The 19,393-nt window shown below is 37.8% G+C and overlaps 1 protein-coding gene across 3 annotated transcripts in view; it reads right to left on the bottom strand.

Moving 5' to 3' along the window:
• Positions 1–777: 777 nt before the first annotated feature.
• PNPLA8 (patatin like phospholipase domain containing 8) overlaps positions 778–19,393 on the bottom strand; it is a 45,838-nt gene continuing 27,222 nt past the window's right edge. For all 3 annotated transcript variants that reach the window (XM_040644403.1, XM_040644402.1, XM_040644405.1), the window contains exons 8-10: positions 16,900–17,094; positions 8,571–8,766; positions 778–1,812 (exon numbers count right to left, since the gene is read on the bottom strand). In XM_040644403.1, the coding sequence (XP_040500337.1) occupies positions 1,538–1,812; positions 8,571–8,766; positions 16,900–17,094 (666 nt within the window). In that variant the 3' untranslated portion in view covers positions 778–1,537. The remainder of the gene's footprint in view (positions 1,813–8,570; positions 8,767–16,899; positions 17,095–19,393) is intronic.

The raw sequence follows: 19,393 nt of genomic DNA on the forward strand, positions 1-19,393 counted from the left end.
ATTTTGAGACACTCCAAAAGGCCTGAGCATCAAAACAATTTTTATTCTATTTTTTTATATAACTGATGAGTTGGAGAATTTACTACATTTTATTTCTAAAATAGATGACTTTTCCTCTTTGCTTCTTTGGAAAGAGCAGATATTCTACCAGTTCAATACTGGTAGACGGAAAACTCATTTTCACATCTTTTCCCATCTTTTGCTTGTACACTGGTGGAATCGGGATTGCCATAAAAGAGTAAATAAAATTTTCGAACTAGCTTTTCTCATTTTATAAATGAAATATCCAAAGCCCAGAGAGGCTGTCCCCCTCCTCCAGCTCACAAACAGGACTTTGCCTGAGAGGTCAGATTAGCACCCAGACTCTGAGCTCCCCCCCGTGCTCTGAACCATGCCTCACTGCCTCTATGAGTTCACACTCCGAAGAAGCAATAGAATCATCTAGGCAGTGGGGTTTAGCTTTAGTTGATATGTACAAAGCAAAAGGCATTTACCTTTTCCCATTTTCCTTGACAAATCTACACATGATGTAAGGATTTACATGGCAGACAGAGAGAGAGCAAAGCGAAGATGAATTTGGTTGGCATAAACAATGATTTGGGTTGGTATATATACAAACTCCATGAAATCCAGCCAGTTAAAGGAGTTAATCAGATAAAACTTATTTTTTTAAGCACACTGCTGGCAGGTATATTCAAATGCTTACAAGAGATGGGAAGCTACATTTCATACGAACAATAAAAAAAATTTAAAAATGACATTAGCCTTTTAACAATATATTGTTTCAATAGTTTATTTTTGTTAATGATAGACATATCTTCTCAGTAAATTAATTTTATAACACTGAATGATAAGCTAGAGAAGTTAACACCCAGCATTATCTTGAAATTTCAGGGGGAAAAGTGGTTGATTGGAGCTTCACCTATCTTTTTGAACCAAACCATGTTGACTGAAATACATACATCTTGACTAGAACTGCATCTGATTCTTTCATATTTCAAATGTAAAAGTCCTCTGATAGAGAAAATTCTATTTTTCTGTACCTGTTTAGATGATATTCCAATAAAAGTCAACATTTGGATCCTAGCATATAGCTAGTGAAAACGTAAGTGATGGAAATTTAAGAAGAAATTCGCTTTTCCCCATGATGGAAAATCAGTATCAAGTACGTTCGACATGATTATGGTGACTGAAGCAAAAATACCAAGTATGGGATGATAATAGTTCTTGTTTGGCACATATATTAAATTTTCAAATATCAAACAATAGAACAGCATTATCTACTAAAACCAACTAGCACAATAGTAAGACTCCTAAAGCACTGTTAATTATTCACATATAAAAGCCTAATTCCCGGATGAATTCTGTAACCAAGCATACCCTCTGTGGTATGTACGTGCAAGCTGGTCCAAGCACGTACTTTTCCAGGATTTGCCAGTATTTCAAAGTAAACTCATGCTGAACCCCACAAGTCCTTACTGAACTCACTGGATCTTCTGATCAGGCCCTCGCTTATGAAAATATACACATACCCTCATTACAATTTTGAAAAGAACGGAAGGCCTTCATACATGTCAGTTTTTAGTTTTATCCAATCATTAATTTTCTGCAGAGTTGTTTTTTCTTGAGTTAATATTTTTGCAAGTTTTTTCATTTTTTCTTCATTTCTTTCTATGTACTTCAACCCTTCCAGCTGCAGCTGATTGAGCTTTTCATTTCGGCTTTCATCCAGAGGTATGTTTTCACACATTACGGGATTAAATCTAAAATAGGTGTCAGGAGGTAACAGACCATCAAGCATTACGTGGACTTCTGTTAAATAAAGAGAGAACAGGGTAGATAAGAAAATTGATTTATTCTGCAATGATCTAATTTTATCCTTATTTAAAATTATCTTCTTGGAGGACAAATTACAAAATCTTATTTCATCACGCCAGCCAATTAACAGTTGGTCCAAGGAATCCATACTAATGACTCTAACTACAAAATGAAATTCATCTCCCAAGATCATTCGTGTAATTCTGCTAATTAGATTACTTGCTTCTGTACTCTCCTTTCTCTGTTTTTGGTCATACTGTTAGCCACTGCTGAAATGCCTTCCCAACTTTCCTTTTTGTGTTTTATAATTTTTGGTATCGTTTTTACTGGGGTACAATTTGCATACAAAATTCACCAATCTGAAGTGTATAATTTGAGAAATTTTGACAAATGTGTATCTTTGTGTAATCACACCAGTCATGACAGAAAATTTCTACCACCCCAGAAAGTTCCTTCATGCCTTTTTATAGTTCCTCCTTTTCTTACTCTTTGCCTTTTCTAGAATGTCATATAAACACAATCAGAAGTAGATAGCTAGCTCTTCTGTGTCTAGCTTCTTTTACTTAGCAACATGCTTTTGAAATTCATGCCTGTCACAGTATGTATCAACAGCTCTTTCCTTTTTATTGGTGGGTAGAATTCCACTGCACAGAGAAACCATGATTTTTCTTTCCAGTTCCGGTTCTCTTCAGTTTTTAGCTAGGAGGAATAATCCTGCTGTAAGCATTTACACGTATGTCTTTCTGTGGATACATGATTCCATTTCTCTTCAGGAACATTCTGGGATGTAACTGCCGGGTCATATGGTAAAAGCATGTTTATCGTTTTTTTTTTTTTTTTTTTTGGTTGAAGTACAGCTGACTCACAATGTTACATGTTTCTAAGAACCACAACACTATTTTCCAGATGGCCATACCATTTTGCATTCCAACCATTAATATATCAGAGTTCCCACTGTTCCACATCTTTGCCAAAACTTGGTATTGTTGGCCTTAATTTTAGCCAATCTAGAGGATGTGTAGTCAAAAACCTCGTGGTTTTACTTCTCATTTCTCTAATGACTAATGGTGTGAAGCTTTTATGTACTTTGTATTCATCTGCACATCTTCTTTTTTTTTTTTTTAAAGATTTTATTTATTTTACAGAGAGAGAGACAGCCAGTGAGAGAGGGAACACAGCAGGGGGAGTGGGAGAGGAAGAAGCAGGCTCATAGCGGAGGAGCCCGATGTGGGGCTCGATCCCACAACGCTGGGATCACGCCCTGAGCCGAAGGCAGATGCTTAACTGCTGTGCCACCCAGGCGCCCCTCATCTGCACATCTTCTTCAATGAAGTGTCCGTTGAATTATTTTGCCCATTTTCTTAGTGAATTTGTTTATGTATTTTTCACATATATAATGTGAGAATTCTCTATATAGTTTGTATCTGTTTATGTATTTGGTTCTGGTAATGGACCACATACATGTTTTACTAATATTTTATTTCGGTGTACAGCTTTTCATTTTACTAAAAGTATCTTTTGAAGAGCAAAATCTGTACTTTGATAAAGTCTAATTTATCTATTTTTTCTTTCTTGGTTCATGCTTTTTGTGTCCTATCTAAAAAATCTTTACCTAACCCAAGTCATTAAGATTTTCTCCGGGGTATTCTTCTAGAAGTTTTACAGTTTTAACTCTTTAAGTCTATGATCCATTTCAGATTAATTTTTGTATTTGGTATGAAAGGTAAAGGTTCACTTTTTGGACTATAGTTATCTCACTGTCCCTGTACTACTGGTTGGAAAGACTATACCTTCACCATTGAGTTACCCTGTCAAAAATCTTTTGAGCTTACATGTATGGATCAATTTCTGTACTATTATGTACCATTGATCTATATGTCTATCTTTATGCAAATACCACAGTCCCTTGCTTACTGGAGTTTTTTTGTCTTGAGATCAGAAGGTGTAAGTCCTCAAACTTTGTTCTTTTTTTTTTTTAAAGACCTTGGTGAGTTTTTTTTTTTTTAAAGATTTTATTTATTTATTTGACAGAGATAGAGACAGCCAGCGAGAGAGGGAACACAAGCAGGGGGAGTGGGAGAGGAAGAAGCAGGCTCATAGCGGAGGAGCCTGATGTGGGGCTCGATCCCGGAACGCCGGGATCACGCCCTGAGCTGAAGGCAGACGCTTTAACCGCTGTGCCACCCAGGCGCCCCTCAAACTTTGTTCTGTCTCAAAATTGTTCTGGTTCTTTTAGGTCCTTTGCATATCCACATACATTTTACAGTCATCTTGTTAAACCTCTGCCCCAGAAAAAGGCTGTCTGGATTCTTATAACAATTGGGTGGTGTCTATAGGTCAATTTGCGGCGTACCACTAAAACAACACTGAGATTTCCAATTCATGAGCATGGTCTATCTGCTGATTTATTCAGAACTTCTTTAATTTCTTCCAGTAATGTCTTGTAGCTTTTAATGTTCAGGTCTTGCACATAGTTTAAAATAAGTAATTCCTTCAGTGTTTAATATTCTCATGTTGTTATAAATGATGTTTATCTTTGTATATATTTAATTTGTTTCCAATTGCTAGTATGCAGAAATACAATTGAGTTTTACTGACCCTGTATTCTCCAACTTTGCTGAACTCACTTCTTAGTTCTAGGAGCTTTTTAATAGATTCCTTAGGATTGTCAACATAGACAATGGTATTACAAATATTTACTTCATTTCTATCTATCTGCCTTTTAGTTTTCAGTGCCTTGCTGTACTGGAAAGGACCTTCAGTAAAAATGCTGACTGGAAGCGATGAGAGACATCTTACCCTGCTTCTGATCTCATTAAATATGATGCCACCTTTAGGGGTGTTTGTTTGTTTAATAGATGCCCTTTGTCGGGCTGAGAAGTTCCCTTCTGTTCCTAACCTACTGTGAGTTTTCATCATGAATGAATGTTAAGTTCTGTCAGATGTCTTTTCTGCATCTATTGAAACTACCACAAATTTTTCTTTTTTTTTTTTTTTAAGATTTTATTTATTTATTTGACAGAGATAGAGACAGCCAGCGAGGGAGGGAACACAGCAGGGGGAGTGGGAGAGGAAGAAGCAGGCTCATAGTGGAGGAGCCCGATGTGGGGCTCGATCCCATAACGCCGGGATCACGCCCTGAGCCGAAGGCAGACGCTTAACCGCTGTGCCACCCAGGCGCCCCAAATTTTTCATTTTTTAATCTTAAATTAACATGGTAAATTTCATTGATTTTCATATGTTAAACCAATCTTTGTATTCTTGGGATGAATCCTGCTTGGTTATACTGTATTCTCCTTTTTATATATTGCTGAGCTGAATTTATTAGTATATTTTAAGGATTTCAGCATGGGGAAACTAATAGGGAATTGGTATTTTTATGTATTTTATAATTTTTCCCCCTGGTTTTGGTGTCAGGGTTGTGCTGGCCTTTAGAGTGCGCTGGGAAGTATTTACTCTTCTTCTGTTTTCTTCAAGTTTTTATGCAGAATTGCTATTAATCTTATCAGCTGTATTTCTCATTTTAGACAGTGTATCTTCCACCTCTAGAAGTTTGATTTGGGCCTCTTTTATATCATTCATTTCTCTCCTTATCTTCCTCCAGCCCAGTAAACATGTGAAGTATGTTTTTAATAGTTACTGTAATGTCTTTGCTAATTACCTATCTGTTTCATAGCTAGGTCTATTCCCACTGATTTTTTCTCTTGGTGAGGGTGTCTTTTCTTGCTTCTTTGTATGCCTGGTAATTTTTTATTGGACACCAAACATTGTGAACTTTTATATTTTTGCATGCTGGAATTTGTTGTATTCCTTTTGATATTGCTTGACTTTATTCAAACAACAGATGCTGTTAACTGGATTCAATCTGATCTTTTTGAGGACTGCTTTTAAGCAGTGTTAGGGTGGATCCAGAGCAGCCCTCAGTCTAGAACTAATCTGATGCCGCTACTGAGACAATAGTCTTCTGAGAAGTCCACTGCATTATCTCGCGTATTACAAGGTCCTTCTAATGTACTTGATAAAAATCTGAGCTACTCTGGGTCCTGTGTGAGCTCCAAGAACAGTTGTGTCTAATTCTTCCTGGTGGTTCTTTGCCCTGCCTTGGGCGGCGTCCTCACATGCATGCACACGTCAGTACTCAAGGGGACTCCCCTGCAGGTCTCTGGAGCAGTGTGTGAAGCTGCCTCCTCTGTTGTGTTTCGCCCACAAATTCTAGTTTTCCTGGGCCTCCATGAACTCTGTGTGTCCTGTTCTGCTTTTCTGGGTTCACCCCTCCTTTGCTATGACCTAGAAACTCTTTTCAGGTAGCATGCTGGGCAATCTCAGGGATTACTTCATTTTCCTTCTCTCAGGGATCACGAACCCATGCCACCTGTCATCTAATGGCTGAAAACCACTGTTCCATTCAGTTTGCTAATGGTTTAAGATGAGAGGAAATATACGGCCTCTATTATTTTATCATGGACAGAAGTGGCAGTCTTAACCCTCTTTTAAAATCTCTAAACCCTACTATCCTTTAGGGCCTGTGTCAAGTCTAATTTGTTTTTTGGGGTTTTTTTTTAAAGATTTTATTTATTTATTTACAGAGAGAGAGAGAGGGAGAGCACAAGCAAGGGGAGCAGCAGGCAGAGGGAGAGGGAGAAGCAGGCTCTGATGCAGGGCTCCATCCCAGGACCCTGGGATCATGACTTGAGCCAAAGGCAGACGCTTAACCGACTGAGCCACCCAGGCGCCCCTAGTCTAATTTGCTTCTTGGTGAGCTGTTTACAATAATCTAGTTTTGCTTTCTTATTCCTCCTCTTAATTCATAGTCTTAATCATCTACAACTATTCACCATTGATTTAGTAATTGATAATGAATTAGACTGAGCTAAATGAAACTGCAGTTTTTATAGGTCAATAACCATCTAGTATCAGCAATTACACTCAAGTTCTTCATTAACAAGGGTGTAAGTATGTGGAAACAGCATTACTCGTTTCTTGAAAATTTCAAATTAGCCCCATCACATGATGTGCACCAGATACACAGACAAGTATTTTGAGACTGATTAAAGCTTTCTTTTTCTCAGCAGACTGCTTAAAATAAGACTACTGTACAGACCTAGAAATATGCTTCTTGATAACAACTGTGTCAATTCCATAGTTTAATGAAAAATGTTAAGAAATTTTCTTCTACTATGTTTATTATTATTATTGTTGTTGTTGTTGTTATTTTATAGAGAGAGAGCACGCATGAGCAGGGGAGGCAGAGGGAGAGAGAATCTTAAGCAGGCTCCATGTTCAGCACAGAGCCCCATGCGGGGCTCGATCTTACGACCCTGATTATGACCTGAGCTGAAATCAAGAGTCGAATGCTTAACTGACTGAGCCACCTGGGTGCCCCTCTTTTACTATTTTTAAGTCACAGATCAAGCACTATTCAATCTTAACTGTTCACTTGCATGTACATAAAAATATGCCACATGTATCACAGAAGGAATGTCATGTCATATTTAAGAAAACTGTCTTATGATGCCATAGGCATTTATTTCACTGCAGACATTCAGAAGTTCAGTATTCCATGTGTAAGTCAAATGCATTTGTGCTGTGACCTAAGAAAATAAAATGTGATGGGAAAATAAGAGAGAAAAAAGACTGTTTTGTTGATCTGACAACATTTCAGACAGTGAAAAATCCAGTATATAAGCTTCTTTGGGGTTCTCATTTACTAGATAAAAGTCCTTAATGGGGAGTTTAATATCCTCATGTGGGCTAAAGATTCAGCCAATAACACAATGTATGAAAACAATGAGATTCAGAAGCAAGGGGCTGGTAAGTGGTAACAACTCTTCTAGAGAACTGAATAACAGATTTCACAAAAGACTTGAAAATAAAATACAAAATAAGGAGATCCAGACCTCAAAGCCGAAACTAGACATTCCACAAATACTCACTGACTGCCTACTATGTGCTGGGCATCACAGTCAACACTGTCGACTGGATAACCCCCCACCTTACGTTCTCGTGGGAGAGGGAGATAATAAGCAATGAAACAAGCAAAGATGTAATACACATCCATGTGATGAGAGAAGTGCTCTACCTTAAAAAAGAGAGAGAGAGAAAGAAGCAGGGTAAGAGGGCAGAACGACATAGTGCGGGGGACAGAAAGGAACTGGGAATGGTCTCTCTGAGGAAGTGCCATCTGAGCAGAGACCTGCATGAAATGGGAGTGAATCAAGCGTAAATCTGAAGGAAGACCTCACACGGAGAGGGCACAGCGAATGCAGAGGGCCCAAGGCCAGAGACTTCTGAGCCAGACTTGGTAGAGGGGACACATGTGAGGAATGGGGAGGAGATATATCCAAAGGCTAGGTCTTAAAGGGCCTGCTAAATTTCAGTGAATGAGGCTTTTGGATTTTATTCTAAGTGTGATGGGAAGCCTAGAGGGCACCAAGCAGGGTAAAGACATGATTCGATATATATTTTAAGAGTCTCCAACCGAACCTTTGTGCTAATCCAGCTGTAGAAACTTCTCCAACTGTACATAGGCAACGGAAGTACTAGCACACAGAGAAAGAAGAGTCTCCATTCGAGGGTCACTTAGAAGACATGAGCGTGGAGAAATGAAAACAACAAAAGATTTGGTCCCCTTTGCTTCCTGAGCACCCCCATACAGATGTAACATACTCTTTTGTAGGTAGCATCAGCACAGGCTACCAAACACTGAACTCTGGAAGTTAAAGTGCTTTAACGTGGCAAACAGACAGACTAACCTTCAGTATCTGTAGCACTGTTGATAACATTGGACAGTTTGGTCTTCAAGCTCGTGTATGTCACGGAGTTCCGCACATCACTCTCGTAACGCCCAGTGCCCAGGGACACTATGCACTCTAACGGGACGTCAGGCCAGAGACACTTACACTCGTGCATTGCTAGCGCCGAAGGGTTATTCAGAAGCAAACCTCCATCCTGCAAAATATAAGTCAAGAAAATACAGTGCAGAACTCTTAAAAGTGAAATTCTATTTTACAAATATGAAGACAAAAATTGTATTTTAAAAAGGCTTAAATGTACTCACAAGGAGAGCTTAACGATATAATAAATTGAACAAATTATTTGAAGACAAGGAGTTCCTTTAAAGTGAATTTATTTTATATAGTACAGCTTCAGAAAAGGGTAACGTGAGAAAGCTCACTGGCCTCATTAAGCTTTCCTTTCCTATTATGAAAGTAATGTTAACAACTTCTTTGATTGCTTTGTATATTTTTCTCAAAACTACTAAAATGAACAGTTATTTTTAAAAGATATTATTCTTGTTTAGTGGTAACTATAGATTCTATATAAAACCTAACAGACCAATTGTGGGTTCTACCAAACAATTAAAAACTAGCTCTTCACTCACAAGTCAAATATAACCATATTAACTCAACTAATTTCACTGAAACTTTATCAACAATATAATTTCAAAGTATTGCATTCATTATAATGCAGATAGAATCTAAATGAAGTAGGCAAACTTTGTGTTTCTAAGCACTTATTACTATAAATAATAACTATTATTTTGAAGACTTCAGGAGGAAAGAAGGGTAAAATCTGCAGACAGAAAGCATATAGCTAGCCTTGCACTGCTGGGATAAACGTCACTTGGTATTTGCGTAGCCACTCAATTCTGAAAAGCTACAAACTGTTAGAAAGTTACGCCTCCTAAAAAGCCCCAAAGCCAAAGTTATCATATGCATATAGCATTCATCCCCAATGAGTAGCTTTATGATGCCTCTGGGATAACAGATACACAGGGCTGTGTGGATTCTCAGAGAAACTGTTTCATCACGTGTTTTCATTGCTTGCTCTATTCTCCATTTTTGGGTGGGTTGTTTGCTGCCATTTTCAATCTAATCTCTACCTTTCCCTGAGGTGCGATCTCCAGTGCTCTCTAACTACATCTCTTCAAAAGAATGTGGTTCGTATTTCCACGTTTGTGACTTTCATGAGAAAAGTCTTGTTGTTTCTTGTCAACGGGGGCCCATTTATTCATGGGTCCACCATATTTCAGGTCTTTAGCTCTTTTCATAAAGTCACTTTGTGGCTGAGCTAGGCTTAAGCTGGGATGGTCCCTGAGAACTAAAAGACTGCAGACAACTGGCCTGTGACTGGCCCCAGGCATGGGATACAAGAAAGGGGAGCCCTGGATTCATGTCATCTGCCACCTGACTGGCAGTAGATGTCCTGACGAGAGTAAAGTTTCTCTCCCTTGTCTAGACTCAGGAAGAAGGAAATCTGTATCAGAAGCAGAATGAGGACACAGCAGCACACGTGCTGGTATTATACTTCTCTTTATTACGGACTCGACAGACTTAATTTCAGTGTACATCTTAGTAAAACGGTAAATGCCATAGTAATATAGTTATATCATTCCTACTCAAAGGAGCATAGCAGAGAATACAACAAAAGATCAGAATCCTAAACTAAAAACACACCACAGGGCAGGCTGAGACTGTAAGAAGTAAAGCTTCTCTGACACCAAGTGGACAGTTTCAGTCCTTTCATTAAAAACTGCAGTGTCCATCTACTGTATGCCCGGCCAAAGAGCACGTAGACACTACAGCTTTAGGGACTACTATCCTTGTGTGTGTTGAGCTTGAAGCAGATGAACTGAGACTGTACCTGCTGAAAACGATCACTACAGAGGGTGGAGTTTTTTTTTTTAGTGTTTTTAGAGGTAGGAGGCCCACCTTCCTCAGAGAACCAATAGGGGCTAAATTCACATCATTCTAAATTCCACTGCGCTTCTGTTCCATTCAATAATGCCATTCAAATCTCTGAGCTTCCTTGCCACCGACACGATCGTCCACTCTTCCCGGACAACTTCAACCCTTCCACTGGGCTGTATGGACATTGTTCCACAGCTAAAACTTCCAAGGTGACGTCACCTTCTTCTGAATGCTCTCTTTAACAGAGACGTGGCTCTTCCCTAATGTTGTTTCCCAGGGAGCTGTTGATTCTTTCCTATCTCATATACCTTAGTGGTTAGGCGGGAACGGTGTCCTATTTGTTCTTTAGTGTTCCTTCCAGACTATTAGTCCGAGTCCACTTGGAAAATTCACGTGCTTTAAGGGCTCTTAAATTCACGCTACCATCACTGCTGTCACCTATCAACTCCTCATTCAACACATTGTTCAGCGCATGGCTCATAGGCTTCCTTACTATCCCATGCAGAAAAGGGTAGAGATTCTTTATCATACCCCATGTGACTTTTCATCTTTAGAACACCCTAGACTCTCAGTTCCTCAATCCTCTCATCTTCAAACACCGTTCTTCCATCTACTTCCCAAGGTCACCCATTAGCTCTTGTTATCAAGATACATGGAATCGTACAGTATGTATTCTTTTGAGTTTGGTTTTTTTTTTTTTAAGATTTTATTTATTTATTCGACAGAGATAGAGACAGCCAGCGAGAGAGGGAACACAAGCAGGGGGAGTGGGAGAGGAAGAAGCAGGCTCATAGCCGAGGAGCCTGATGTGGGGCTCGATCCCAGAACGCCGGGATCACGCCCTGAGCCGAAGGCAGACGCTTAACCGCTGTGCCACCCAGGCGCCCCTTGAGTTTGTTTTTTTTCACCTAGAATAATGCTTCTGAGATCCATCCATGTCACGGGACAGCCCAATAATTCATTCCTTTTTATTGCTGAGTAATATTTGGTTACTTTGATGTATCAGTTTATCATTCACCAGTTGAAAGGAACTATTTTTAAAGTTAGTTATCTTTATGTATCTGTTCAAAGTCTTACACTGGCTATTTGTACTGTTTAACTTTGTAAAACCCTACTAGGATTCCTTGATTGTAGGTAGAAATAATTATTTCCTGAAGGCTTCTAATTTTAATTTAATCCTTTCAACTTTATCTTTTGTTTTCAATTACTAGGACATTAGAACGATACCCATCACACATTAGAGGTAACATTTCATTTCTAATTCAGCAAGAAAGTTACCTCTTTTAAAACTACTTTTATTTAAACATTTTACTTTTAAGTAATCTCCACACCCAACGTAGGGATCAAACCCACAACCCTGAGATCAGGAGTCCCATATTCCCCCAACCGAGCCAGTCAGGCGCCCAAAACTACTTTTATTTTAAATTCTACAGTTATACTTTATGTAACTTCTGTCTCAGTATTTTATTTATTATTTTTTTAATGTTTTTTTATTACATTATGTTAGTCACCATACAGTACATCCCTGGTTTCTGATGCAACGTTTGATGATTCATTAGTTGCGTATAACACCCAGTGCACCATGCAATATGTACCCTCCTTACTACCCATCACCAGTCTGTCTCGGTATTTTAGATGGAACATTCCTGCACTATTTTATATAAAAGCCTATCAAGAAGGATCAGAAGACACAAAACGGGAAGAAAAGATAAGAAGGGGCAAACAAGGTTTAGCAAGAATTGATAATAGTAAAATCACTCCCAAACTGAAAAGTTGCCAGGTTTCCAATGGTTTTAAAAGCCATGGCAGTAAATTCCTGTTCCTTAAACTTTACTATTTACATCAAGTAAGTGTGGAAGTTAAGATTTTTGGTGCTCACTCCAGTCTATGGCGAGGCACACTGTCCCCTGAGCTCCCTTCTACTTAGCCCACTCCTATGCCTTGTCTATCAGAAAGTCATCAGGCTATTGGTATGACCATGGTATTTCCTTCACTGAGGTATTCATAGTCAGTTATCTCCTTGTTGTGTATTTGGTTTTGCCAGGCCCACTGCTAGACACTGCAGTAAAACAGACTTGAAAAATGAACTGATTGAATAATTTGCTATTTATCTCCCAGAGGTATACACAGAACTGTGTTTTAATAGCAGTACGTCAAACATGTACTTAGTACCCTAAAATTTAGATACTTCTGATTCTTTTAATGTACATTTAATCATTTCAAATAATACAGAGTACCTACCAGAAAATAACCATTGTGCAATGTGAACTTCTCCTAATCCTCTCATCTCAGTTATTATATTTTAGAGTTTTAAAAAATTTTTCTTTTTTATTATGGTAAAATATACAAAACATAAAACTGGTCCTTTTAAGCATTTTTAAGGTTACAATTAAGTAGCATTAATTACATTCAGAATGTTTTACAACCATCACAACTACGTATTTCCAAAAAGTTTTTATCACCCCAAAGAGAAACTCTAAAACCATTCAGCAATCCTTCCCGGTTTCTACTCCCCCCCCGCCCAATTCCATTTCTATCCTACCCTACTTTTCATTCTTTAGACCTCAAGTGGAATAGAAATGTCTTTGTAAAGCCAATCCTGACAGAATAAGCCACATCTTCAGTATGACTTCTTAACCCTACGCATGTTTTCACTACTGAATTTATTTTTTCAAGATTTTATTTAAATTCAAGTTAGTTCACATATACTGTAGTATTGGTTTCAGGGGTACAATTTAGGGATTCATCAGTTGCATGTAACACCCAGTGCTCATCACAAATGCCCTCCTTAATGCCTGTCACCCAGTTAGCCCATCCTCCGTCCACCTCCCCGTCATCAACCCTCAGTTTCTTCTCTATAGTTAACAGTCTCTTATGGTTTCCCTCTCGTCTTTGTTTTAGTTTTCCTCCCTTTCTCCTATGTTCATCTGTTGTATTTTTTAAATTCCACATATGAGTGAAATCCTATGGTATTTGTCTTCTCTGACTGACTGATTTCACTTAGCATAATACCCTCTAGTTCTATCCGTGTTGTTGCAAATGGCTTTTGACGGCTGAGTAACATTCCATTGTGTGTGTGTGCCCACATCTTCTTTATCCATTCATCTGTCGATGGACATCTGGGCTCTTTCCATAGTTTGGCTATTGAGGACATTGCTGCTGCAAAACTGGGGTGCATGTGTCCCTCCAAATCACTACATTTGAATCCTTGGGATAAATAACTAGTAGTGCAATAGCTGGGTCGTAGAGTAGGGTTTTTTGGTTTTTTTTTTAACTTTTTGAGGAGCTTCTCTATTATTGAATTAATCATCTTATTATATAACTGTGCTTACTTATATTCTTCTAGTTTGAGGGTAGGACCCAGGAAACGCAAACAATAAGCTGGCACTTATTAAAACCATTATGTTCCTCACGGTTAACACAGGGCCTGGCACTGAGCAAGCAGTGACTACATTTTTGACCAGTTGCATTGGTCAAAAATTAATAGTTGTGGCCTAGCAAAGGTATAATCTGCCAGGTACTAGGCAGGTTCTTTCTGCTGAAAACACTATTTACGTGGAACATTTATAGGAACTATCGTAATTCCTCTTAGGTTAATGTATTCTGAGTTCTGGACATAACCTTTCAAAATGTCAATAAGGCCTAAGAGAAATAATATATGAGAATCTGTCATCAAAACCTTTAGCACAAATGAATTTATCAGGCTCTTTCTCCAAAGGCAGAGAATGAATGATTTAATTTAATGGTGATGGAAAAAGATCAGAGAAAAGGGATATGCGTATGGCCAAACTCATCAAACTGTATACACGAAATATACCCATTTTTTTGTGTATCAATTATGTATCAACAAAACTGTTAGAGAGAGAGAGAGAAGGGTTAATTTTGTGTAAAACGTACTATTTCAAGATAAATATGATGCTACTTGGGCAAAGGGAGAGAAGTAATACTGGAAAGCTACTCAAAAAGAATTCTCATTATAATTTTCCGGGACATGCAGGTAAATACCCTAATACTTACTCTTCTCTTTATAGGCAAAGGCAAATGAAATCTACACATCTACCTACTCACACCCCCTAATTATGGCACTACTTTCAATGACTGCTCAGAGTATTAGTCTGTATTGTATACTTTACATGATTCCAAAAGGATATGAAGTAACTTACATTAAAACTTACGTCAGACATGACAGTTAAAAGAGATTTTAAAAATGAGTCTGGAAATAACTCGATATAATTATTCAAAGAGCTTAGGATAAGAGGATTGTAATAAGTAAGGACCATATTTTAGTTTTAAACTTAACAATTTCTAAAGGGTTGGAAAGGAACTTCACTTGAATGTTTTTTTGTTTAAGCAATCAAGATCATTCACATGTTAGAATATCCTAATCAGTATTTCACAGCATCTTTCGAATAGAAAAATATCCCATTTCTTCCTCAGGTTTGGAAGAGAACATGCAGTAAGAAAAATATTCTTAAAAATAGGGTTTGCTTAGAATCCAGATTTCATGTGAACATTAATTAGATGTACAAATCTTCCTGGAGTCAAGTCACCGATTTACATGAAAGTATATTCTCTGTACATGTGGTTACACACTTTACATAAATTCCATATAATAAGTTAATTTAATCTGTAGATTAAGATCATCAATATAAAAATGGCTAAGCATGAAAAGAAATATCACTAGTCTAAATGAAATGGATAAATAACCACTGAAATACTTTGGTTTGTTATTATGTACTGAATTAAACTTTGAAACTATTTCCACTTAAAGAATAAAAAGCAAACGAGATAACTTCTTTGGTAGTCTGGGAACATATACGGTCCTGAAATGCAATAACTTATCACTTGAGACTTTCATTAATATTTGGCTTAACTGCAATTTTGTAGCATGACAAGCACCTTAAAGATACATTATAAATCTTAACACTATTTTGAAAACACTGTCTAAATTATTTCTCCATTTACAACCTGGTAAGAATACGAATATGCAGAAATTGTTGTTAAAAACAGCAAGGTACCTTTTAAAATAAAAATTTTAATTTGACCAGTAAGTCTTGAAATCAATGTCAGAAGAACTCTACAGCTCGCACTTTCTGCTTTCAGTAGGTGGAAGAGAAGAGAAAGGCGAGAAGGGGAAGTGCCTGACATAACTCAACGATGACTGACTGGGCAAAGTAAGAAAAGGTCTGAATTGACTCCAAAGACAAAAGGAAACTTAGATTAATCTCGTAACTACAAAGATTATGACATTATCTCTAGAAATATAGAAAAAAAATGGGACAGCTGACCGTAATATTTAAAAATATGTCTAACATATAATAAAAATACAGGAGAAAACAAAACTGATCAATGTTTTGGTCATTACAATACTGACACACGTAAATTAACAGTATACAGCTGATACGTAGTTCATGGAGAAGATCTATGTATGAGCTTCTGAAGGACATCCGAAGACCCTCGTCAAAACAGTTTTCTTCTCAACATATATTTAAATACCAAATAAATAAGAGCACAAATACCTCACTGACTAGAAAGTTAAGGTTAATAGCTCTATTGAATGAGACTGATTTTAAGTGTATCACTACAAACTAAGCATCTATAAAACATATATTTTGGAACTATGAGCTCAAAAGCTTTAGTGACTTTTTTATCATTTAGTAAGTTATGAGTTAACATTTCATAATGGGAAAAACTTGACAGAGGAAAAATTTATGATAAATAAATAAGTCTACGTAACAGAAAAGGACTATATTGCCAGAAAAAATATTCAACTTTATACATCATTTAGCCATAAACTTTGAAGCAGTGTAATTACAGGGAGCATCCCCATCCTGTCACTTGACAGCCATGATCCTACTGTTGTTACTTAACCTTTCTCAAGACTCCAATAGCTCATTTGTAAAAGTGGGAATAATTCTATCGGCTTCGTAAGCAGTGCTGGTTAAACGAGATAATGCACGCAAAGCACTACGGAAGTGTCCAGCACACAGCTAACTTGATGAGTGTTTACTGTTATTTCATTACATCGTCTCCCTCAAAATATGTCCACCTCAACTACCAAACAGATTGGGTTATGTGTTTTCAGGGACCGTGTTTTATTTTTAATTTTTATTACATTTGGATAGCCAATCCTATGTACTACATTTTTCCATCAATAAAATCATAATTAGCTATGAATCACATTAAAAAAAAAAAAAAAACTTTCCTAAAATGTGCTCTCAAGCCAGAAGGCTTGTTAAGAAAAACAAACAACAAACAAAACATTTTGTATGGCACATCTTTTGCCACATGTAAAGAAGAAGAAAGTCTTGGTTAATCCCTCTGTGACATTTAATGAGTGCTGATTCTTTAATCACATAAACTTTTAAAAGGTAGGCCGCAGTCAACTTACCTGGTGAAGGTCATTTCCCAGTGCATACTCTGCAAAGTAGCCAGGAGCAGCAGACGAGGCTCTGATGGCTTGCCACATTTTATACTGACAGCCTCCCAAGTAGTGCGAGTTGATTCCAGGAAAATGACCATAGTTTCTGAACACAAAAGCTTTTGGCGTTATCCCTCTGTTTACTATGGTACTTACTGCAGCTACCTAGTAAAGCAAAAAGTGAACAATACCCATTGTAAACAGAAGTATTTGGGATCTGTAAAAAATTAAATATTACTTAGAAGTGTGAACGAACAATCTACAATTCTACCCATCAAGATAAATGTATAACATAAAGACGATGTTAAGCAAAGGGAACATGATCTAACTAGTATTTCTTTATGGGACAGTAGATGCTACAAGGACTGGGACAATTTTGAGAAATGCATTGTAAGACAACAATAATAAAAGATATTATTAACTACATGACTTGATTAGCCATTTAAGAAGACACCAGGAAGACACAAACTTGCAAATCTTTATATGATAATCGATGCAGCAGTAGTAGCAATGAATACAAGCTACTCAAAGAAAAATACACTATTTTCATAATATCATTTACAAATTAGTCTTTGCTTCTGTTCTCTTTGAAAGCATTATGACTTTAGTAACTGAATGTAACAATACACAAACTCTCGAGGCTTTCTTTTCACAGTTAATAACTGGTAGCTGGGTAATTTTTAATTAAAATAGCTAATACTGATCACCTTGGGTCTCAGATTTCGTTGATGTCAGCTGAATTAATGTAAAATGTATTGTACTGGTTAATGACCTCTAATACAAACTTAAGATGCTGAAAGATACGGAAGAGGCCAAAGTTATTCGGGTTCCGTGTCAAGCCCTGCCAGAGGCTTGTCTGCTTTGCTATTTAATAAACCAAAGGAGATATCCTCAGATCCTATGAGTGATCCAAGTGTCTCTAGGCCACCATGGGTAAGAGCTGGTCTTACACCAAAATCCAGGGGGTCTATTACTTGGTCTATAGACAGGCTGAATTAAGAATCGTGTGGGAAACATGATAAACCCCTTCATCACGAGTGAATTACTTTTTGAGGTGGCTAAAGTTCCCTTACACCTACTCTAGTCTTTTATTTAAAGTTGGCAACTCCCACGACTGAAACACAAACAAACAGGTCTGAAGATACCGGGGAACAACCAAGAGGCATGGAGCACACCCTGGGATCTTCTCCTAAAGACCTGTGTGCATCTCAGTAACATGGCCTCCAAGGCCCTGCTGGTCTGATTCACCTGCCACTTCGCTCCCATTTTGCACGCCCGCCCTTGAATCCTCAGGCTCTGGTCTCCTGGGGCTCTCAGTTTCGGTCCCTCTCTGTGCCTCCTCCCGCACAGGTCCTTCCCTTTGCCAGCACTGCTCCTACTCATCAGCCTGCACGCTGAGATCTCAAACTTCCTTTCCTTAGAATAGCCTTCCCTCCTGTCCCTGTAAATATATGCTTCCAGAGAACTGTTTTTGTACTCCATAGCATTTATTTCAGGGAAATTATATCTCGTCTGTGTGATTACCTGACAGATGCCTACTTTGCCCTACTGGACTATAAACTCCATGTCTGCATTTACTCACTTAGGTCTCCAGAGTGCCTGGCACAGTGTTGACACACTGGGCTCAGAATTAGTATCTAAAGAATGAATGAATTTTGAACAAGCAAGAGTGAAAGAGAAATAAAGGGAGCTGTACTTGATTTTTCACGGTTACAGCTTGTTACCCAAGAATAAATACAAGCTACAAGAGATTCTTAAGTCCGTTAATGCTATTCCTTAATCAAATAACAAGTACTATTAAAGAACACAGAACTCAAGCAATATTCAGATTATTGGGTTTCAAACAAAATTGATACAAAGAGAAGCCACATGAGACATAGTCTAGTGGTATTAACATTTTTAAAACTGGGATTCTATTTGTATGTTAATCGAACATAATATATTTACAGGCGCATGAAATTTCTTTTAAAAAGTCGGGGAGGAAATGCTACAATTTTTCTTAAATCACTGGATTTCATTAACCTTATGATAAAATAATTCTTCTTTATTTTTAAGTCCTAGTCTTTCATATTCTTAAACTTTTGTTATACTTTTACTGGATATAGGAAGAGGTCTAATGACCACATCCTGTATGTTCGTAAAATGGCCCAAGATGTAAGGAATCAATATAATCTATTAAAAGAGGTTCCTGGGGCGCCTGGGTGGCACAGCGGTTAAGCGTCTGCCTTCGGCTCAGGGCGTGATCCCGGCGTTATGGGATCGAGCCCCACATCAGGCTCCTCCGCTATGAGCCTGTTTTTTCCTCTCCCACTCCCCCTGCTTGTGTTCCGTCTCTCGCTGGCTGTCTCTATCTCTTGTCAAGTAAATAAATAAAATCTTTAAAAAAAAAAAAAAAAAAAAAAAGACGTTCCTAAGAAATGTTTCTTTTAGTGATGGACCTTTAGAATAAATGCTTTCGCCTGAC

Source organism: Ursus maritimus, unplaced genomic scaffold (genome assembly GCF_017311325.1).
Source record: "Ursus maritimus isolate PB19 unplaced genomic scaffold, ASM1731132v1 scaffold_3, whole genome shotgun sequence".
Taxonomy (NCBI): Eukaryota; Metazoa; Chordata; class Mammalia; order Carnivora; family Ursidae; genus Ursus; species Ursus maritimus.